Consider the following 23,277-nt stretch of genomic DNA (forward strand, 5'->3'; position numbering starts at 1 on the left):
TTTTCATTTTCCAGTTCTGTTCAGAGGAATGATCCAATATCGACAACTCATCCAACACCCCACCATACCCTGAAGTAATAATATTTGGAAGTTTCTCAGACTTGTGTCACCAGACAAGGGTATTTCTCATTTCTGAGCTAGGCTTATAATCTGAAGATTCGTATCATTGCATTCTCCCACCCCTGGGGCCTTCAAAGGAGGAGATGAAAGGACCAGGGACTAGCTCTTGGTGTGTGGGTCATAGCTGGAACCATACAAGCCCATGGACTCCGGATCTGACAGGCAGGATATTCCCTTGTACTGGGAGGAAATGGAATTTAAAATGCAAGTCTGAGCTCCTTTCTTTCTGGTGATCTGCGAGTGAGTCGTTTAGATGTTTGCAAGCTCACCCCAAGGCTCCGTGAAGAAAGGAGATCATTGAAGGAGGCTTGGGCCAAGGCATGTTATCTGGTGGGCGTCTTTGTTCGGTTTGGTTTTTAAATAAGAGTGGGTGATGGCTTTTTCTTTTCTTTTGAAAAATGTAGAAACAAAGGATCTTTGATTTTTAAGACGTCAGACGCCATGTGTATAGAATATAATAATCACCAAAATCCTAATGTTTGACCAAAATAATTTTCTTAACTATGGGAATCCACCCTCTTGGCTTTTTAGAAGTTAGTCCTCTTCTTATAGAGGGAGGGTGTGGGCTGTCATGGATGGCAGCAGCTGTGTACTGAGGACATGCAGCCCTCGCTCTAGTTCCCTTGGGTGGGAGGAATTGCGGGTTCTTCTCTCTGCCCCCATCAGCACAGGGAAATCCATCTTGTTTGGAGAATCCAGAAACGCAGTCAAGGCGTGGCTTTTTCTCTCTGGACAAGGCGTGGCTTAACTACTTATAATAAACAAACAGGAAACACAAATTCATGTTTCCTAGTTTTTTCTTCCACTAATCATGGGAGACAGCATTTACTAATTTGGAGTGAAATTCTGCTTCCCCCACTCTTCTCCTTAGTCTGCCTGTGAGAGTCACCAGTGAATGTGACCAGTGCTTCTCTGAGGCCCCAGGAAGTGTCAGCTCAGTAGCTCCCCTGGGCCTGTGTGTGCTGCCTGGTGAGACAGAAAGGCTTCCGGATCTGCCTGGTCCATGAAGGTTAAAGCCCCAGCTTTATCTGCTTTTCTTAGCATGTGTGGTAATACTTAAAAGAAAAAAATTCTGGTTTGTTTTATAATTTAAAATTAATTCATGCTTATTGTAGAAAAAAACTTGGAAAGTAAAGAATAAAGATAAAAGGCAAAGTGATTCATAATCCTAACTACTCCCTGCCTAGTTTTTCTCATGCACACATGTGCCTGGAAGATAACATTGGGTCTACATGTGTATTAGTTTCCTATTGCTGCTGTAACAAATCACCACAAATATAGTGGCTTAAAACAACACAAATTTATTATCTTATAGTTCTCGAGGTCAGAAATCTGAAATGTGTCAGCTATGGACTGAATTGTGTCCCCTCCCAAATTCAGTATGTTGTTGAACGCCTAACCCCCAATGTGATGGTATTTGGAGATGAGGCCTTTGGGAGATAGTAAGGGTTAGATGATGTCATGAGAGTGGGGCCCTCCTGATGGGATTAGTGCCCTTATAAGAAAAGGCACCAGAGACCTCATTCTCTCTCTGTGATGTGTGGACACAGCAGGAAGGTAGCCATCTGCATGATAGGAAGAAAGCTCTCACCAGAACCTGACCATGCTGGTACCCATGCTGATCTCACACTTCCAGCCTTCAGAACTGTGAGAAAATAATTTCTGTTGTTTAAGCCACCCAACCCATGGTATTTTGTTATGACAGTTCAAACAGACTAAAATAGTGTCCTTCTGTGCTAAAATCAAGATATTGGCAGGGCTGTGTTTCTTCTAGAGGCTCTTGGGGAGAATCCATTTCCCTCCCTTTTCCAGTTCTAGAGGCCATCTACGTTACTTGGCTTGTGGCCCCTTCCTCCATATCCAAAGCCAATAGTATAGTATCTTCAAATCTCTCTCTCTCTCTCTCTCTCTGTCTCTCTCTCTGACCCTCCTGCATCTCTTTTATGAGGACCCTTGTGATTACATCAAGCCCAACTGGATAATCTTGGATAGTGTTCCCATCTCACAGTCTTTAACTTAATCACACCCGCAAAGTCCTTTTGCCATGTAAGGTAAATATTCACAGGTTTGGGGGATTAGGGTTTGGACATCTTTGTGGAAGCCATTATTCTACCAACCACAAGACTGTTCATCTTATCCTGACTAAGTTTTACCATGTGTCATGTGTGCACTTTTGTTTTCTTTTATGCAGCTAATAAGTAGTGAGTTAGGATTTGAACCCAAGCAGTCCAACTCTGGAGCCTGCACTCCTAAACCCCTGCAATATTTCTGCTTTTGTAACCTGCTTTTTCTCTTAATGTATTTTGAATATTTTCCCATGTCCATAACTATTCCTCTAAATTTGAGAGACTAAAACATGACTTATAATGGCTAAATAATACTCCATCATCTGAATAAGCCATAACTAATTTAACCATTCTCCTATAGTCAGATGCCTTTGTTGTTTCCACATATGTAGTTATAAGCAAACAAACGAACAATGGTGAAAGTTCTTGTACATAAGCTTTGTGCCCATACTTATTAGTTGAACTTGTGCCCATAAATTAGTAGTTAGTGGTTAACTAGTATACACTAGAGAATAGTATTTTCCAAACAGTTTTCCTCGAGATATTAATAGGAATTCTATGAAATGAGGTTCTGTGGTTAAATAAATTTGAGAAATGCTGCACCCCCCATTCCTAAACTAGAGATTCACAATCATATCAGCACTAAAACCTTAAGAGAAGTCCCCTGGTAAGGAAATCTGTCTCGTTTTATCATTAAAGCTTTCTTTAGTCGAGTGTTTCTCAAACTTATTTGACCAATGACTTTTTGACCGTTTGCAGCATTGAGCAGTATCTTACAAAGCTAAGGTAATCGGATGTGATTTTAGAAACACGGCTTTGGAATCATCCCAGCCAAGTGAAGCTGCTTATCCTCAAACACCTTTAAATGCTTAAGTCTAAAATTACTCTAGATGGAATAGTTTGGACAAAATCATATGTATGAAGTAAACTTGAGAATGTTTTCTACCCTCCACTTTGAATTCCAGTCTAGCTTTCTTCTGTTGGTTCCTATGTCAGTTAAGCTCACGTTGCCCCTGCTCCCTGCTCTGTAAATGTCAGGGACCAGCCCTTGGCCAAGACCAACACAGGTCTGCCTTGAGGTCTGCATGACACTTACTGTACATGTTGTTTCTGGGGTCCTTCAAGAGAGCTATTTTGTAAAGTGTTCAGCCCAGGTGAGAAACTAGATAGCAGGATGTTTATCATTGAAAATAGAGGCCACTTTCAGCTACCGTCAGCTATTCAATCATTCACCAGATGAATAGACTTATATGAGAACAAGTTTTGATGGGACAAGTGGGAATGGAACCTGGGGGAACTGGGGAAGTGCTGGATGCACGCCAATGAACACCAAAGATAACCATCACTGTTTGGGGATTCTAATGAGATTTGTCCTCGGGGCCAAGGAATTTCAAGGTGCCTTCCAAGGCCATAAAGGATGAGACAGACTTCCCAAGCTTTGCATCACATTTATGTCATGATCCCCAAGGCCCAAACAGTGGTGGTGTCTGCAGTGTCTATTACTGGTGGAAGAGCACGAGAAGTTTTTTCACCATCCTAATCAAAGGGAAAACTTGATTAGGCTGCAAGCTAGGTCCCTCTCCAGGTTTTTGATGGCCTGTGTGATTACTAAGATGGCGTGAGAATTCCAGTCATGGTGGGAACCATACTGAAGGCAGGATGCTTGGAGATCACAGTAGAGAAGCCCAGCCAAGCCGACTTCCCCAGATGTCAACCAGACCAGAAGTCTGGGGTTGGGGCTCCCTTCCTCTGGAGACCTGTGACAGCTTCTCCTGAGGCTCTGATGTGGCCTTGGTTATCTGAACCCTTCTGTTCTCTCCAAGACCTCTCAGCCACCTTCTCTTTGGAAGACACTGCTCCAGACCCGCTAAGCTAGTCTTTGGTTCCTGCTACTCATGTGACCTCTAGTGGCTGTAACCGGCAAAACTTGCTCCAGGGATGGGTTTCATTTTGCTGGCATACTAAGAAATGAGCAGGAAATGTCCACTTCTTTATGGTAACTTTTCACCCTCTTTACGATTCTCTTTCAGCACACACCCAATTATATAATTTAGCAACAGTCAACACAATTTGGGCTCCAGACCTAACTCTGATTGTTACTAACTCATGTAATTTGGATTGATGTTAAGCATCTGAGCCTCCGTGGTCTAAATTGTTCAGAGATGTCATGACATTCACCCTGACTACATCCCAGGGTTGTTGTAAGGATAAAATGACTTGAAGCCTATCAATGAAATGCCATATAAATGTGTTTGTTATTACTCCAAAGTCATCGCGTCTGTGGTTCTGTAGACCAAGATTGTTTTATTTCATGTGCTTTGGTGAAGACGTTTAAACACTTTCCTCAGATTCTGTATTGGGAATTCTGTCCCAATCCACAAGCATTTAATAAGTGGCTGCTCTGTATATTTCATAATGGACTTGCTGGTTCATTCAATAGCCATGAACTCCTGCCTTGTGGGATTCAGCATTGACCAGGACAGACAAGGTCCTGCTCTAATGGAGTTTACATTCAAATGAGTTAGGGGGATTCATAGCCGATTGAAATGGTCCCTATCTTCAGGTGACTTTACAGCTTTATTGAGAAGAAAAGCTTAAACAACCAGATTGATACAGTCAATATGTGAAAAAGGCTTTCCCAGAAGTATAAACAAAGTATTATGAGGCAGGGGTGGTATATGTGAAAGGGTGAAGTTAGAGGCAGTGAATATGGACTATGCTTTCTAGAAGTTTTAATGCTGGAGGATTGGCTAGTGGGAGATGATTTGGACACTTGAGAGGTCAGTTAGAAAGTGACCAACCTGGTCATGTGGTATCTATTTCTAGTCTTAGAAGAGTTGTGAAAATTTTATGCAGAATTTCCCATGAAATTGCTCATTCTTACTTCGTAGACATATTATTCTTTGAGATTCCAAATAAATACTAGCTAGACTCATTGGATGCTTGCCATTCTAAATATTAACTTTATAAATATTAATTTAGTTCTTGTACCAACCGTATGAGGTAGGTACTTCTATCAACATACCAATTTTACAGATTAGGAAACTGAGATAGAAAAACTTCAAAAAAAAAAGGCAACTAACTTGCCCCAAGGGTATTTGGCTGCTAACTAATGAACTCAAACCCAAGCAGGCTGGCTCTAGAACTGCATGCTCACCGCTGCTGTGTTGTTTCTCAAAGCTTCATTTTAAAAGTCAACCAGGGACTTCCCTGGTGGGGCAGTGGTTAAGAATCCACCTGCCAATGCAGGGGACACGGGTTCGAGCCCTGGTCCGGGACGATCCCACATGCCGCGGAGCAACTAAGCCCGTGCGCCACAACTACTGAGCCTGTGCTCTAGAGCCCCTGCTCTGCAACGAGAAGCCACCGCATTGAGAAGCCCAAGCACACCTCAACGAAGAGTAGCCCCTGCTCACCGCAACTAGAGAAAGCCCATGTGCAGCAATGAAGACCCAACGCAGCCAACAAATAAATAAATAAATAAAAGTTAAAAATAAAAGTCAGTCAGAATTTTTAGAGATACATACTACGTATTCAGGGGTAATATTGCCTGAGGTCTGAGATTGCTTTAAATATTTTAGTACAGGAGGGTGGGAGGAAGGCAGGCAGGCAGGATAGATGGAGCAAGGGTGGTAAAATCTTGATAAATGTTTAATATAGTTGATGGGTCCATAGGTGTCATGATAGCATTCCCTAATTTCCATAATAAAAAATAGAAACAGTTTCTAGAGAATTTGAAGATTGAAGACCTTAAAATATTTGTAACCTTACTGTTAATATCGAAAGACTTTTTATCAATGATCTGGGTAATTGAGGTCAAAGCAATGACTTTCACTAAGTTAACTAATGTAATGGTGGGTCTACAGATGTAGTGTCTGTGTATTAAAAACTACTTCCCGGGCTTCCCTGGTGGCACAGTGGTTAAGAATCTGCCTGCCAATGCAGGGGACACGGGTTCGAGCCCTGGTCTGGGAAGATCCCACATGCTGCAGAGCAACTAAGCCCGTGAGCCACAACTACTGAGCCTGCGCATCTGGAGCCTGTGCTCCACAACAAGAGAGACCGCGATAGTGAGAGGCCCGCGCACCGCGATGAAGAGTGGCCCCCGCTCGGCGCAACTAGAGAAAGCCCTCTCACAGAAACGAAGACCCAACACAGCCAAAAATAAAAATAAAAAAAAAAAAAAAAAAAAAAAAAAACTACTTCCCCACCTAATTGCCAAATGTGCTGGCCATATACTTTTTTTTTTAATCAATAAAGGTTGATCTTCTTGCCAAATGTATTTGATAGAATAGCAAAATGTTTGAGTTAGAATGGACTTCCAAGACAACTTCTCCCCAAATTCTCATTTTCTAGCTAAGGAAGTTGAAACTTCGAGAACTTAAGTGATCAGCTCAAGATTAAAGGGGGAACATTACATGATTGTCTACAGCCAACCTCATGGCTGGTTCATGAGGAAGAGCAGAAATTAAAACTCAGGCTTCCTGAACTCCGGGGGGCTTCCCAGCTCCCATCAAAGGAGCTATGCCCAGTAAAGTCCTATAGCCACCCACACAGAGACATGGACCCCAGGCTTCACTTGTGATTCCAGCTCCATCAGGCCGTCTGGGGGGGAGTGAGGCAAAGAAAGATGAGTTGCCTTCATCTTGGGTCTGGAGGAGGTCAAACGGGTCTTTAACCTCGCCTGGCGGTTTCTGAACTTTTGTGCTTGAAATATCCATTTATTTTGTGTGTTTTCTCCACATTCCTTGTTCGCAGACCCTAGCTGTGTCTCCCACAAGGGGCATAGTTGGAAAAATCATGACTGTTGCACCTGAAGGTACTTCTCAGAGGTGCGTTTGGGGCTCTGGCAATATAACCCACTCCTTCATGGGCCAGAAGGCATTTCCCAAGAGGGTGGGATGCAGGTGGTCTTAGTGACAGTGCCTGGCATCACCACACCACCATGACTGTGGACCCAATTGCCTCATCCTGAGAATACCTGTATGGCATCTCAAAAACTAAAACCTCACCTTTCTCAAGTCTGACGCACCCCTTTTCTACAACGTTGAAGCTGCTGTTTGGCATTCCTTCCTTAAGATCCGGGATCTCAAACCTAAATGCTTTCAGGACCGTGGCAGGTAAGGTAAAGAATGAAGCTGGCCAATGCAAGACTGGAGTGACCTGGGAAGAACAGCTTAGTTCTCATTCAGAGGTTTTACAACATGTGTTGTCCATACAAAAAACCCGGGCTGGTCATCTGACCATTGGCGACCTCTGATAGAGAAGAAAGAGCCTGGGAAGGAAACCAGGAGACCTGGATACCATCGCCAGCTCCTGGTGGCCCAGCACAGCCTTCCCTTTGCTGAGCCTAAGTTTTCCTTATCTGTAAGAAATGGGTCTTTAAGGTTCAAAGGCACCGCCACCTCTGACAGTCTGATTGTATGATCTGTGATAGAATACTTGTCCCCAAAACAACTGGAGCCAGCATCTGTCTGTCTGTCTGTTTGTCTGTCTGTCTGGCATATATCTGCAAAATGCCTGAGAGCCCTCTTTGGTCTGACTGACTTTAAAACCGGTTTCCTTGAGGTCTTTGTTGGATGGGTTTGTGACATTAATCCTTAAGCACATTGATCCCTGTAATAAAATGGCCTGCACTTAACCATCATTCTGGTACCACTCAGTATGTCAGAGGTTGCTTTTTTGCCAGTGTTCTTCTCTTCTTTTCGAAAGCAGTCGTGACCAGACAAGCTTAGAAAGGGTGTTCTCTTCGTGTTGTTTCAGGGAAAATAGAGAAAGTCCAACCTCCTCCATCCCCCACACCTGAAGGTCCCAGCTTGCAGCCTGACTTAGCCCCCGAAGAGGCTGCCGGATCACAGCGGCCCAAGAATCTGATGCAGACCCTCATGGAAGACTATGAGACACACAAATCTAAAAGGCGCGAGAGAATGGATGATAGTAGTGTAAGTTTCTCCTCCTTTCCTCTTTCCCGTGTCCAAGGGTGAACTTCAGTACAGCGTACGGTACTCTGGTTCAGGCATGGATGTGTGTGCGGTTGTCTGGCCAGCACTGTGGTTCTAACACCAATTTTCAAATGTCTGGTTTAACATGCCTGCAGTTGGGTTGGGGGTTTTGCCTTGTTCTCAAAAACTTTGATCATGCAAAGAGTGGGTCTTTTTGCTGCCAAGTTCTAGTTTGAGTCTACTGCTATGGCTAGTGCGTGAGGTGTGGGGTGTGTGCGTAGAAAGACACCACGCAGGGGCAATGCGGGAAGAATGACACAAGCTCCCTGAAATCACCCGCAGGCACCGGGGAGCTGATCTCAGCCATCGCTCGCCTGTTCTGTAGAGGTGTTATTTCTCTAGAGAACTATGACGATGCTATTCCTTCAATGTCTGCTCTGGGCGATCCCTGTAAATGGTACACAGTGCTCGGAAGACTAAGTATGTTTTGGGCTGTTACCAAGCCGGTGTGTATGGTCTGGCAGGAGAGAGCCACTTAAAATGACAGTTAAAACCGCATAGTTACCCTGCTACCCTCAGCCCTGAGAACTTTGCACATGACATTCCCACCAACCACAAAGGAAGTCATCTGCTGTGTGGTTTCTTTCTCCGGTAAGCGGCTTAAGAGCCAGTGCTGCCCACAGCCTGCACAGCCAGGAGCCTGGGGATCAGCCTCAGGGGTCCGTGCCAACCTCCTTGGAATCCGTTAGCATTGATTGAGGTAACTACCTCCTCCCCCCAAATAGCTTGGGTCGGTTGAGGATACTCCCCAGTTGACCCAGGACAGTCCTGGTTTATGCCTGTTGTCCTGGCGTAATTATTAATAGCATCTCCTTTCCCTCTTAAAAGTGCCCCAGTTTGGATGCTAAATTATTTGTTCACCTTAAACTTGAATGCGATGGGGCTCACAGTAGGAATTCCATGCTGATTCACTGCTTCTCATATCCAAGTTGGCTGAGTTAAAGGTTTTCTGGAGTTGAAGCCAGATACTGAACACTTAGTGGTAAAGAAAGCAAGCAAACACGCCTATGGCAGCTGAATGACCCACTTGGTGTGTATCAGCCTCCTCTCACTTGGGTTTGTACCTAAATTGCTTGGAATACTGGCCCAGCTCCTGTGTTGGGCTGGAATATTTCTGGGCTGTTCCCTGTATTGTACAGTGGGATGGGCCTGGCCCTTGATGGCTGCTGCTGAGGTTTCAATTGCTGGGGCTCCTTCTCTGAGCCTGTAGGACCTTTTCTGTCCATGAAGTCACTTTATCTGGCTCTTCTTTTCAGCCCTTTTTAGGTATTTTCTGGAGTCTGTGACCACCTTGAAGCTTAGGGCTATAAGGGGCTTTTCTTCAATGATTCCACACCACACATCGGCAGCTTTGGTGGAAGTTAGCTGGGATGTGTAGATGGGGAAGAACCAATGGACCACTTTGCCAGTGACCCAGCTGAGTGATTTGGAAGCACACTCTCTGTATCTCTTGTGCATGCCTTTTGTGTTGAAGTGCAGGTGTTAGGGGAAAACACCATACCCAGAAGTGAAGTTACTCATTTCATAGGCAGAGGCTGACCAACTGACACTCAGGAAGCCACCTGGCGAACGTCAACTAGGTCGGATTTCCCCTTTTCTTGAAGGAAGCTGCTTAGAATCAGCCTTTTAACATACTGGTTGCCCTTCACTTACACAGTGAAGTGATAGCCTCCTGTCTCTGTTTTTCTCAAGTAAATTAACATGTCGGGTAAGAAAGAAACCTACTAAACTAATCAAGCTGTTAATATCCCCAGATCTCAAATTCAAGGCCAAGTGTTCTGCACTGTTGTGGATATTACAAGAGAACCAAGTTTGTTGCTGTTGAAAATTCTTAGGAACAGAAAAAAAAAAATCTATCCAACCCACTATATCCTCTTTTAAGAGACCCAAATCTGGAAAAAACAAAAGCCCATAAAAAAACATACTTCAGTTGCTTCTAAAGCAAATATATGCTCGTCAGTGAGACTTCATTTCAGAGCCGCCTATTAACCTATCTTAGTTCTTTTGATTCAGGGGATCTTTCTGTTGTGTCGTCATCAATCACTGGAGAATATGTTGACGTTTACCTTTAGGAATAAACAAGCCTTCATCTCTTTTCCTAGCTGACCTGTGGCCCCTTCTTTAATGGTCTCTCATAGCAGAAGGATAGCCATAGGGAACACATGGATGGCTTGAAGCTTGAGTTGTGTAACTGGCTTCCCTGTTCCAAAAGCTGGTAGTTCTGTTCTCCTGGCTTCATCCACATACACTATCCTCAGGGCAAGTTGTGGCTTCTTAGATCCTCCACCTGCTATGAACCTCCCTTGGCCCACCTGGGTCCAGTGTCACCCAGCACTTCCACCTGCCAATATTCCTTCCAAAAAGTCAGTTGGCAGCATTTATGAGTCCCTCACGCGTGATCAGGACCCAACCACGTGTTCACCCATAGGAAGCAGCAAGCTCTTTCTGAATTGAATGAGAAGCATTCTTATTTGCTGTACTTCCCAAGGAGAAGGTAGACTTCAAAACAACGTGGGGTAATTGGGATGTATGCATAGTGATGCGCTGGGTACAATGACGTCAGTGAGCGTGAAGGAGAGAAGGAGAAAGAGAGGGAAGGCAAATGAAGCTGTGCCCGCAGTTTCCATGAGTAGCTTTCACCAACCTATCTGGGAATAAAAGCTGATCCTCACCATCAGAACAGGTACAGCATGCCTCCGCCCCAGAGCAGCGATGGTGTCTGGAGTCCTGTCCCCAGTTCAGGACCCTTCCACTTTCCCACTCGATAAAATATCACCTGCAGGACAGGAGGGAGGCCTCTGGCTCACGGGGTCCCTGCCAGGAGGTGGGGTGGGGACAACCGTGCAGTATTTAGTGGTCTTTTTCATGTTCTTAGCTGGCCTCTCTCCTGCTGAAAGCCAAGTGAGGGCTCAGAGAATGACGGAAGATGGAACATTAAATCATGAATCTCTCTCTGGGAATATCTGCCCAGGAGTCACTATAGTAGTCATATGAAGTCAGCTGTGGATGTTGTGCTTCCTTTTGCAGTTGGTGACAAAGTCAATGACAAGGAACCAGAAAAAGCCCCTTTTCTGAAAAGGTTACCCCCAAACGGCCATCCTTGTTCCCAGCTCAGGCCTTGAGCAGGATAACCCTTGAGTAGCGACAGTCTTCATCCGCCGGGGCTGGCTTCCTTGTTCTGCATGGTGTGGTCACTGATGAGTGTCTCCATGCTGCAGGCTGAGCCAGGTTCTACCTCTTAAGGGACCCCTTGGCTACCCTGGAGGCAGGAGGATTGCTAACCTCCACCCACACGCCTTACCCTGGGCTGTTTCCCAGCCTATACAGGGCCTTTGTGAGAATTAGCAAAAGGCACCCTTTTTCAGAACTCTGTGTGGATGCAGTCCTGCACCAGCTACACGGTCGGTGAGGGGAGTCGGGGGTCTGAGCTTCAACCCCATCCATTCCCCCAGCCTGGTGTTTTTGTGCAACACACACACTGCCCACCCAGATGCAACCGTCCTGCTCTTAGTGTAGGTTTCTTTTATCTGGAAATGTTATCTTAAGTGGAAATGTCCCCTTATCTGGGCCTGCTGCCATCTCTGGTCAGTCATGCAACTCATAATGGCCTGATGAATCATAGTTTCCTGTAGGGTTTCTTGGTACCTTGCAAAGGAAGGATACTGAGGCAACACTGTTTTTCTGGCCAGTCCCCCCCTACCCCCCGCAGCCTGACCTGAGCCTCAGAAGACAATGAGTTCTTGAGTCAGTGGTGCTCTTGAACTTGTTTGGTAGATTTGCTTTCCCTTTCTCAGTTGAGGGGATGCTGGGCTGAGTCCAGATTACAGCCTCCTGGACATTGAGCCCCATCCTTCCTCCTCGCACAGAATCTAGGTGGGTTTTTCCTGTGTTCTCTTTCTTTCTCTTTTACCCCCAGAATAGTTACTGAGAGGGCTTTCAGCCTTCCCTGCCTGTCTTGGAATAAAAGAAGGCCTCTTTGGTTCCTGGGTTAAGTCCAAGCTGGGGGCTGGCAGTCACTGCTTTTCCAAGAATTCCTGGCACACACTTCCTTCTAGACCAGGACACCCTTTGGGAGTTCTAGCCCAACTCTCACTGGGTGGGTGGAGGAAGCCCGTCTGGCTCCAGTGCCCACCCCCGCCACCGCAGGCTGTATGGGAAGCCCAGCCAACATCAGTGATGCTTTGTGCCCCCAGCTCTCTCGGGTTCTCCCACATGCCCTGGGAAGGTGCAGAGGAGAGGAGCGCTCCACATTTATCAGCCCCCGGTCATCAGTCTGATCATTACAGAGCTGTGATTTTTAAGTGCAATACCCAAGAAGCAGTCAGTGATCACAGACATATGATCGCCCCTATCCAGTCTGTGGTCACCATGCCAGAAACCAATCAGTGCCTCTAAAGTTGCGCAGTGTAAATGCAAGGTCATGACCACTATTCTGGAGGAGGCTGTCCAAAGTCAGTCCTTCTCACTCATTACCCACAGCCGGGGCATTTTTTCTCTGAGCTTTTCTTGTAGTGACTTTTAGTTTCCTTTATAGGAACTAAAGGATCATTTTAGTTCCTACTTAATCACTCCACTTTCAGGAACTTACTTAGGACCCCCAGGGTAGTGATGAGGGAGGCTGCTTGGTCTCCCTTGGCAGTGCCATCCTTAGATCAGCTTCAGAGAATCTACCTCTGCAAACCTCGCATTCAAACCATCCCCTGTCTGTGGTTAGGGTCTTCTTTTCATGGGACAACAGACTACAAGACTACTTTGGGGTTCAGAGACGCCTGCAGGCAGGGGAAGGGCTGTTTGTCCACAGATGGCAATAGATTCTAACGAATCCAAAATGACCCTTAAGGATCTTGCTGGTGGGCAGCTGGTTGCCTACAACCCGGGCGGAAAGAATCTTGTTAATTCAAAGCACAGAAGATGGAAGCAACAAATCTTGAATTAACAAAGTATGGCTCATCTGATATTTTTATGGAGGAATAATAGGGTATCTACTTGCTGCAAAAGATACAGACTTTTAAATAAACGAATATCAGATGAAGCAAGTCTTGGTGTGGGTGCGTCCTGGTCTCCTGATGTTACTTCCCCTCTTGTGTCCCCTCCCCCCCTCACCGGCGCGATGCCAGTTCCCAGCTGGGGGGTGTTTTGTGAGTGTGTCTCTGCCATGTACTAACCCTGGTTTTTCCCTCTCTGCCAGTACACCTCTAAGTTACTGTCTTGCAAGGTGACTTCCGAGGTACTTTTCCACTTGTTTGTCTTGGTCTTCTTGCATGCCTGACCCAGGTGCATGTTGTCATGGTTTGCCATTTCCTCATGGGTTTTTCTCCCTGCCTTTTCTGAATGGGGTGATTGCCTTGAAATGTTAGCGTCCATGCAACAGTGGTACACGCGGCTGTGCTTTGCTGTGCTGTGCTCTGGGTTGGAGAAGATTCTGTCCTGCTCATGGATCTGGAAGATGTTTGGACTAGAGGGTACAACCAGTGGGCTATTTGGATTTTTGTTTGTTTGTTTCTTCAGGCGCTGATAGCAAATCTACTCTGGTCTGATTAGAAAATCATGCAGCTCAAGAGGACTGGGCTGTCTGTTCGGATCAGTCCTTTGTTTACCTTAACACAAACCCAGAGAGCTCCGTGCCATCACTTTAGGGTAACTTAATCCTACTGTGAACCAACTCAGTTCCCCCTCCCCTCCATCTTTAAACCTGTATTTTTGGTTTGGAAGCTTCTTTAAGCATTGGATTTCCCCCCAAGCCTCCTCCTTTCCCCTACAACTTCCCTTTACACAGATTTCACAAACCTGTGCTATGAAAAAGCACAATATTTTTTATTTTTCCCATTTTTTCCACATATATATTGACTTATTTATATGCTATGAGAAAGCATACTGGCTTTTATATTTTTTATTTCTAGAGCATTGTATTATTTTTATTTTAAAAGAATTACTGTAAATATACAGAATTGTAGAGAATCATTTATTCATTCACCTGGTTAACAATTTATCGAGATCCTACTACACATCGGGCACTTTCTGGGTTCTGAGGAGACAGCAGTCACCTGAACAATGTCCCTGATGCCATGGGGCTGGCATTCCAATGTGTCAAGGATATGGCAGAGTAAAATAATAAAGCCCCCTAGCCAGCTTTATGCATTCTTATCATTTCATAATATTTGCTTAATATTTTAAAAAGAAATTAATATTGCATATACCATTCAAGCCCTCTTGTTACTTCTCCCAGCTCCCATTTCTTTCTCTCTTGAGAGGGAATTTTTCTGGAGTTTGGTGTTGATTGTTTCCATGCATGTTTTTATCCTTATACTACATATGTCTATGTACATAAATTATATCTAATGGTTTTGCATGTTTTAGAACTTTCTATAAATATATCATATTGTAGTATCCTGTACTCTTTATTCTGTCTGCATCATTTTTAGATGTGTCCACGTTGATACTTGTGGCTCTAGTTCACTCATTATAATTGCCGTATATAGTATTCCATTGAATGAATACATATCTATTTATTCATTCTTCCAGTGATGGAAATGTAGGTTGTATCTTTTCTTTGCCATTACAAACAATGAGTCAATGAATGTTATTTTACACAGCTCTTTGTGTGACCTATGGAAGAAAGTCTCTAGATATATCTAGGGGTAAAAGTACTGGTTATAGGGCTTACACATCCTCACATTCACTACCTATGGCAAACTACTCTTCAAACTGGCTGTGCTAACCTATAGCACAATATATATTTTACATCTCCATATTTAGCAAAATAATTATGGTTAACTGTAGACGTGAGCTGATGATTATCAGTAGTTTTGTTTCACAAAGTGTAAAATGAATATTGAAAATATCATTACATGGACCTTCCTCAGTGTCTAATTGTGGTTCTCAGTGAGGAAATGCTGGTTTAAGAATTAGACCCTAAGCCCACATCCCCTTGGAGTCAACATAAGATTGAAGAAAATCTGGTCAAATACATCCAAGGAAGATAAGACTGGGCCCTGTCTGCCTTCAGTGGAAGATATGAGGGATGAAATATTAATATAAATATTATTTAACATATCTGTCTTTTGTTTGATATCCCAAGATAAAATTATCTAGGTTGATTGCTGCTGAAACTGAAGTGATTCACTTGAATTCCCTAAGCATCGGAGAGAAAAATTAATACTAGAGGATTGTTCAAAGAGAATTGATTTTCTTTTTCTCCCACCAGACCTAAATCTGAATTAATTTGTGAAAACGATAAAACCTTAAATCAGGTCTTTCTATTTTTTTTTTTTTTATGTTTTTCTCTCTCCATTCCTATGGAGAGTATTTATTGCCCTTTCTGATGCTTCTTCTTCCATACTCCCCCCCAGCCACTGAGCAGCCGTGGAACATGCTGGCCCAGAGCATCGACTCTGCACCCAGAGTTCTGGGTTCAGATGTTAGCTCTTCCTCCTTCTAACTGATGTTACTCAGATTATTGAAACCTCTCTGTGCTTCAGCTTCTTCATATGTGAAATGCATAGTATGAATCCCATAGAACAGTAGTGAGGATTAAAACCGTAGCTGGTTCATGATACCTGGTATGTAAGTGTTTACTATTACCAGAGCCCCAGAGGCAAGTGCTTTTTTTTAACCCAGAAGGAAAAGGAGTGGACTTTAGGAAATAAAGTTAATATGTAGAAATCTAGAACAACAGTTCTAGATTTGCTAGAGCTTTACACACACACACACACACACACACACACACACTCACTCACACACACAGTACTCTGAATTAATTGTGGAATAAATGCTCATTCACATACCTTCCCCGAGGGCTTGGCTTTTTGAATCTTCAAAAGGTCAGTTGGAGGAGGGAAGAAACTGTTCTATCCTGAACATGAAGCACTGTGCCCGACACTTGGTAGGAACCCAATAAATGGCTATAAGATGGATGGACAGATGGATTGAAATGGGTTCCCAAAGAACAGAGTAAATTAAATTTTTTCAAGATGATTGAGAATTAAAATAGGGCCCAGATACAAGACAAGGGACATCTGAAATTGATGGGGACTATTTTTTTCAGAACCTTAGATTTATTTTTAGCTCTTATGTAAACCTTTCAGTTTGTATGTACAGTCTGCAAGGCAAACATATGACTGTTTTACACAATGTGGAGCTCCTTGTCAAAACGTCTTATGTTTGAATACCACTTGATTGCTTATAAAGCCCTTTCACGTGATGAGAGAAATACGTAGTTATTGTTTAAGAATTTGCTATGCCCTGGAAACTTTGGTAAATTCTTCGCCTCATTTATTCCTCAGACCACCTCGGTACTGTAGTTTTTATTATTCCCTTTTTACATATAAGGAAACTGAGGCACAGGGTAATAAACTTTCCCAAGGTCACATAGTTACTAGGATTTAAACTTAGACCTGCCTGGACTTCAGAGGCTGCATTGCTTCCTGAGAGAGCCTGTGAAATAGGGCAGGTGTTGTGTCCGTTTTACAGATAAAGGAAGTTGAGACTCAAGATGCCATGAACGACAGCACATGTTCCAGGCACAGAGCTGGAAACAAAGCTCAGGACTTGCAATTCCAGTTCCTCACTGCCTTCCAGTACCATGTTACCAGGCCTTGACCAGAAGATTCCACTGTTTAACTCTACCAGACTTGGAGACATGCTTTCCTCCTACTGATTTCTTATTCTTAGATGTTGACTAGGTGACCATGATATGTTTACACACCAACACTTTAGGGCATGGCTTACGTGCTTCCCAGTGAACATTTCTTCAGGAGACATGACTGAGTTGTGTCCTACACATCCGGTCAAAGCCGTCCCTGCTAGGAGGACTGGGGAAGCCTTCCTGGAGCAAAGACACTGCAGCTCTGGGAAGTCCATGCATTTGTCAGAGGTGCAGAGAAGCAAGTTGAGATGCCCCGCTCCCTGCCCAGACCTTTAATCTGACCAGAATTTGCTTATGTCTGGGCTCCCATCACTGCCAGTAAACCTGCTTCTCCTTGCTTCTCTGGAGTTGCCAGCATCTCTGTCCCTTGCCAGAATGATTGTTCTCAGAATAAGCAAAGACTTCATCGCCTATTGGTTGTATGACCAACCAGTGTTGGCTGTGCTAGACTTTAAATTCAGAAACTACACATCCTAAGCTAATGCCACAGTCATTTAACTGGTTGGCATGCAGGGGCTTGCTTTCGGTGCAGTATCATGAAATTGAGCCATTTCTCCTGCGTTGGCAACCTAAATGTCATTCATCTGGATGTCATCTGGACCAAACTCAAGCTGGAGCAGGCTGGCGAAGGATCCCCCCTGGGGTCCACAGACTCTTCTGGGGATCCGGAGGGAGGGTGGCCTCACCCCAATGGTGGTGAGCCTATTTGTCCTTGATGTTGTCACCTTTCTCTTCCTTTACTAGCACCTGTGGCCCTGAAGTTACATCAAAATGCTCAGATTTCATTTTTTAGTGGCCTGAGAAGCTCTTTTTCTTTTCACTTAATTCCTCTTTCAAGCGTAATTATACCAAAGTAGATTTTTGTGGTATAAATATGATCACAGCTTATGTAGGTCCACAAAGCTTGGTGGAATGAATTCACACTGGTTCAGTTGTTTGGAATTACTTTCCCGTCTGCTTGTTTATGAAGAGACCAAGACTGTCCGTAGCTGTGCTGTCCAGTATGGTAGTCACTATTTCCATGAAGCTATTGAAATTAAAATTAATTAAAATCAGATATTTAGTTTCTCGGCCACACTAGCCATATTTCAAATGCTCAATAGCCACGTGTGGCTCGTGGCTGCCATATTGGATAGCGCAGATACAGATCACTGCCATCAGACTGCGCTGATCGATAGCATGGAGCGATGCACTTCGTTATCTAAAAACTTGATGCAGAGTCAGGTCTAGTTCAATGAAACTTGCAGAACACTTCAGGAAAATTAAATCTCTCTGTACTGAATACGATGGGTCAAATAGCAAGTGAACTTTGGCTCTGAGGTGAATGCTACCCAGAACCTCCCATCCCGCCACCTTTACTTTCACACCTCTCCTACCTCCCAGGCGTACCAGACACTTTACCACTTTCCCCCTCATTAGATGCTGTTGAGAGAGGGAAAGGAGGAAGGAAACAGAGAAGCTGGTTTGTGTTCATAATGAACAATCATGAACTCTGCGTAATTTTTTTCCCTCTCTCTTCAGGTCCTTGAGGCCACACGGGTTAATCGAAGAAAGAGCGCATTGGCCTTGCGCTGGGAGGCGGGGATCTATGCCAACCAAGAGGAAGAGGACAATGAATAATCAACTTCCTTCCACCCAGGAAGCTTCTTTGGTGCTTGGGTTCCCAAGAAACCAAGAAATCAACACATCAAAGCATTTTAATAGAATATTTATTAAAGTGCAAACAAACTCGGCAATCCTTATGCAGACCAGAAGTTGCAATGTACGATGATGAAAAATCAAGTGAAAAAAAGAAGTCCACCCATCAAACACGAACTCCCGGGAGTCAAAAGAGAAAGGATTTTTTTTTTTTGTAACTCAAAGAATCCCCTGGGTTTGGACCACAGTTGATCCAAAAGGACAAAGAAGTTACAAGCAAATTGACATGGTTGCTACAGGCAGAACCAAGACTAGCCAGTCTGGGTGATGAGGCCAACAGTGGTAATGTGGCCATTGGGAGAAGCCACAGAGCTGGTGCCGTCCACCCAGCAGAGGATGTTTCCCTGTGCCTGCACCGGTCTCCACCCATCATAGCATCAGAGGTGTTGGACTAACCCCATTTACTCCAGCAGCTGTAAAACAACGCTTCCCTCTCTATTTGCCCAGAAGAGGCAACTATGGTTCCATGCCTCTTCCGTTTAATTGTTTTGAATTGGGAGCAATTAAGGATCGCAACCCACATTTTGAAGACAAGATTTCTTCATGTTGCAAACACAACCTGTTCTGCATTAGGCGGTTGAGGAAGGGGGAGAGAAAGCCAAACCAAATGGATTATTTTAGCTTTAGGATCTTCTCTGCTTATGATATTGACTGAGCTGCAGTTTATGAGAACACATTTTCACAATTCTGTTTCTTTATATGAAAACTATATTTAGTGGGCAACAACTATTTTTATGATGGGATGGGGGAATATATCCATGTATAAAACCTATACACATTGAACAGCTTGGTTCAAGAGGGGAGGGGTATTTTTAGAGTGGTAATAATTGAAAAAAGGGTGAACTCTGCCTTAGAGAGGTAGATGATGAGAAATAAAGAGGTGTTTATAACTATATTTTATATGTAAAGTGGACCTTCAGGGGAGTAGGAAGAATGATATTTTGGATCAATCAGAAGGAAACAGTAAAGAAAGCTCACAAAAGGTAGAGAGAAGAAGGGAGGGAGAAAGTGTGGGAAAATAAGGAAGTTAGAGATATTATTTTTTCTGAGCAACCAGTATTTTTCAGGATGAGACAGAGAAAAATATAGAATAGAAACTTAAGTGCAGGCTTAGGTTCAGCTACAAATCCTAAAGGTGGTGTGCGTGCGTGTGTGTGTGTGTACACATGCCTTTGTGTATGTGTGCAAAGCGCATGTGTGCTCATGAGTAAGGGTGTATGTGTGTGTGTGAGGATTAAAATTCCAGAATGATCATGGGACAAGGGTGTTCACTTATTTCCTCCAAAGCTGTTTGCCAGCGTCAGGAGTGAGTGAGAATTTCTTTTTTATGAAAAGGATATAGAGGCTCCGAGCTGTTGCAGTATTTGTAATATTAAATTGACCTAACATGGTATTTGCATGAGTCACAATGGCAAAGTTTTGAGCAGTTTTGTAATTTGACATTTAGGAAAGTATCGTATTTATTCTCATGCTTTGTATTCACGCTTAGTATACGCTAAAGGATGCCAGCTTTACTCTTTCTGTCATTTAAAGCAATATGATAAGGGTATTCAATCATTGAATGCCCTCAATTTCTGGATGAGAAATTTTTCAGTTCTGGCCACGAGAAAAAAACTGACCAGCCTTCTTTTTTTCCGTCCCCTCTGTTTTAAAACTGTGGTTTTAAAAAAAGCAATAAGTAAGTCAGACCTCACTAAAATTCATTTTTGTTTTTATGTCTTTATGTCATAAGCGCTAATGTGTTGTTCTGACAAGTAGCAGTTCCACCAAATTTGTATGTAGATGTCATGCACATTATCTTTGCTTCTTTTATTAGACTAGTGTGTCAACGTTAGGGGAAAGTTTATTCATAAACAGGTGGTGGACACAAAGTAAAAAATGGAACTCTCTGATAACTTACAAGGATCCTTTGAAACTGCCAAGGGAACCTGCAATTTGAAGCCAAATTCTACAGATGGATAATTGGCGTCATCCTTATATGGTTCATGCTCCTGAACATTCTGAACGAATAGTCAACAAAATGTGCTAGACGCTGGGGATATGAAACAAATAAGATCCCTGCCGTTAGGAATTTATTTTCAGGTGGGAGAGGCTGGCATGGAGACAGACATTCCCAGGAAAATGAGATGAGGAGTCCTGACAGGTGAAATGGGGGCACCCAGGAAGGAAGGGTGCTTTGTCTGAGGATTTCCAGCGTTCCCAAGACGGGCACGGGAATGAAAACAGATGGGTCAGCAGCATCGTGTGGCCCAGGGATGCAGGAGCTGCTAGGATGCCTGGAGAACAGAATGGTTCTGTGGGTTGCACAAAAAGTGAAACATGCTTCCTGATTTCTGGACTAGCTCTGGATCTGGTAGTGACCATAGACTTGATACAGATGAACTCCCCATCTTTCGCAAGAGGAAACAGTCCTCAGGACTTCCCTGAAGTTTTTGGTTCTGTTTTGAAGGAAACTGTGTACCCACCTTAAAACTACATTTGAGAAGAGAATGGGCAGCTGAAAAGAAAGCTTAGGAGGCCACACAATTCCTGGAATCGCTTTAGAGGCAGATAAGTTGGTCTTTGACTGCAGTTGATTGACCCAGACACACTTATTGTGTAGAGTTATGGAGTCGGGATCCTTTGGTTCACACTTTGGATAGGCAACAAATGCAGCGTTTCCGTGACTCTCTCACAGTCACAAAACCGTTTTAACTGTGGCCCCTACGTCTCCATCATTTGCTTGTTCCCTTCTGCTGCCTTCTGATGACTGCTGCCCATTTCCTTGTTCCACTCACGTATCATCCTGTTAAAATGTAAATTAAAGTTCCCTTGGCAGAGCCAGATTTTCTCTGCGCTCTTGAGTTTTTTACTCATTTAAGAAACATTGGGCCATGGCTTTGTACATAGCACCGTGCTAGGCTCTGGGATCCCAAATGAACCCTTTTAACTTTGTGAAGATGCAGCAGACCCCTGGCGGAAGGTCATCCATGCCTAATCCATCGAGAAGAAGAGGCTTGTCCAAAAATTGGCCTCTGATGCTCATCCTTGCCCCCAAATAGCACACAAGCTTGTTAATCTCAGCTAGAACAGATGTTTAGATTCTGTAGATGTTAAAAGCTTTCCTGAAAGTATTCCATTCCGCAGTGTTGATAGATGTTCACTTTCCTCTGGAACTGATTACTGACATTCCTTGGCTTTCTCATCCAGAAATTATGGAAACAGGGTCTGTCAGTGGCAGGAGGCTGGGCTGTGTCCTACGTGAATGACACATGCAGTTTCCTTGCCTCTTTACACCCATGCATGCCGCCCACCCTAGACAGTGACATATAAGCAGTATATAGATCAGTGTCCACATATATACACAACACACACACACACACACAAGGCATAACAAGGAACACTAAGACAGTGTTGACTCTTGTCTCAGAAGACAAATAATTAAACATTTTTCCAACTAAAGAATGGATGTAATTAAACTATATTGAAAAAAAATAGCCTAAGTGTTTAGAGATGGTGACTATATCCAGTTGTAGTAACAGAACCAATTTCCTGAATTTTAAGCATTCAGTGAGTGAGCTGCCAATTTTGATTTTGTGTTGCTCTTTACCCAAATGACTTTTTTTTTTTTCTTTTTTGGAGGAGGGGGCAAAAAACAGCAATACTGTGTTTGAAAATGATACTCTGTATCTGGCTCTCCTGTGTATGTTAACCACTTCAATGTTATTATCCTGCTTCGGTTTTATAGTGATTGTGAGGCATTCAATGCAAGTATACAATTATTTTCTCATTAAAATCCAGTGTGTGTTGTGCTTTTATAAATGAGGGCCCCTTGTTTGACTGTCGGGGGAGGTTGGAGGACCGAGCAGCCCAAGGGTAGCATGCCAGCGCTCTCGCCTCTGATTCCATGGGGCGACATCTGCTTCTTGCATATTGGGAACCAAGAAAGCAGTACTAGCTGGCGGGGCAGATCTTTGACAGGCTGTGCCCAATGCCTCCTTTGGCCATGTTGTCTCCAGCTGCCGCGGCTAGACCTGGAAACTCCGACAGGACCCACAGAAATGATACACATGCCTCTTGAGGTAGGTAGACTCCAAGGTCAAAGAGATGGTGGGGCAAACGGTAGGACAAACAGTAAAGCTCAAGCTTTGCACGTGGCTCTTAGGCTCTAATTTTTATTATTCCATTCCCAGCACCTGTATTTGGCTCTCCTCTGAGGAATAGAGAATTTCGGACTTTACAGAGCATCTGAGACCACAGGTGAATCAGAAAGCTTCCTCCCTGACTTCTCCTGCCCTCCCTCCACTTCCTCCCCCCAACCCTGCAGTCTCCAGCCGCTCCACTCCGTCCCACATCTCAACTTGCGCACGGACCTTCAGTTTCCTGCTCTTCCTTACCACCCGCTCGCCCATCTCTCTTCCTAGGGTCTCCTTTCCAGCTGCCTCTTTCTCCATCTCTCTGCACTTACAGGACTTCTTCCAATCTTCCCTCACCCCACACCTCCCAGGCTTCCCAACCGTATTCTCCTGTTCTTCCATGTGGCATCATCTTCCAATCTCTCTCTGGTGAGAGTTCTGAATTTTGATGGGAAGGGGTGAGGTGGGGTGACAGGCCCCTTTGAAAACTGGATCAAACTCTAACAATAAGGGATAACATTTATGAAGCACTGAGAATGTGACAGGCACTTGCCATGATTTCCACAAATGTAATCTATTTCTTACCACACCATGGGGTGTACTCTTGGTTTTTCGGGGGGGGTTTGGGATTT

At 44.0% G+C, this 23,277-nt stretch overlaps 1 protein-coding gene across 7 annotated transcripts in view; it reads left to right on the top strand.

Annotated features, from left to right (window-relative positions):
- Positions 1–22,305, top strand: part of PALM2AKAP2 (PALM2 and AKAP2 fusion) — a 506,958-nt gene extending 484,653 nt beyond the window's left edge. For 6 of the 7 annotated variants that reach the window (XM_057548010.1, XM_007178230.3, XM_057548011.1 and 3 more), the window contains 2 exons: positions 7,950–8,128; positions 18,354–22,305. In XM_057548010.1, the coding sequence (XP_057403993.1) occupies positions 7,950–8,128; positions 18,354–18,452 (278 nt within the window). In that variant the 3' untranslated portion in view covers positions 18,453–22,305. The remainder of the gene's footprint in view (positions 1–7,949; positions 8,129–18,353) is intronic. The other variant, XM_007178232.3, reaches the window with a different exon arrangement.
- Positions 22,306–23,277: the final 972 nt, after the last annotated feature.

Source organism: Balaenoptera acutorostrata, chromosome 6, assembly GCF_949987535.1.
Source record: "Balaenoptera acutorostrata chromosome 6, mBalAcu1.1, whole genome shotgun sequence".
Classification (NCBI taxonomy): domain Eukaryota; kingdom Metazoa; phylum Chordata; class Mammalia; order Artiodactyla; family Balaenopteridae; genus Balaenoptera; species Balaenoptera acutorostrata.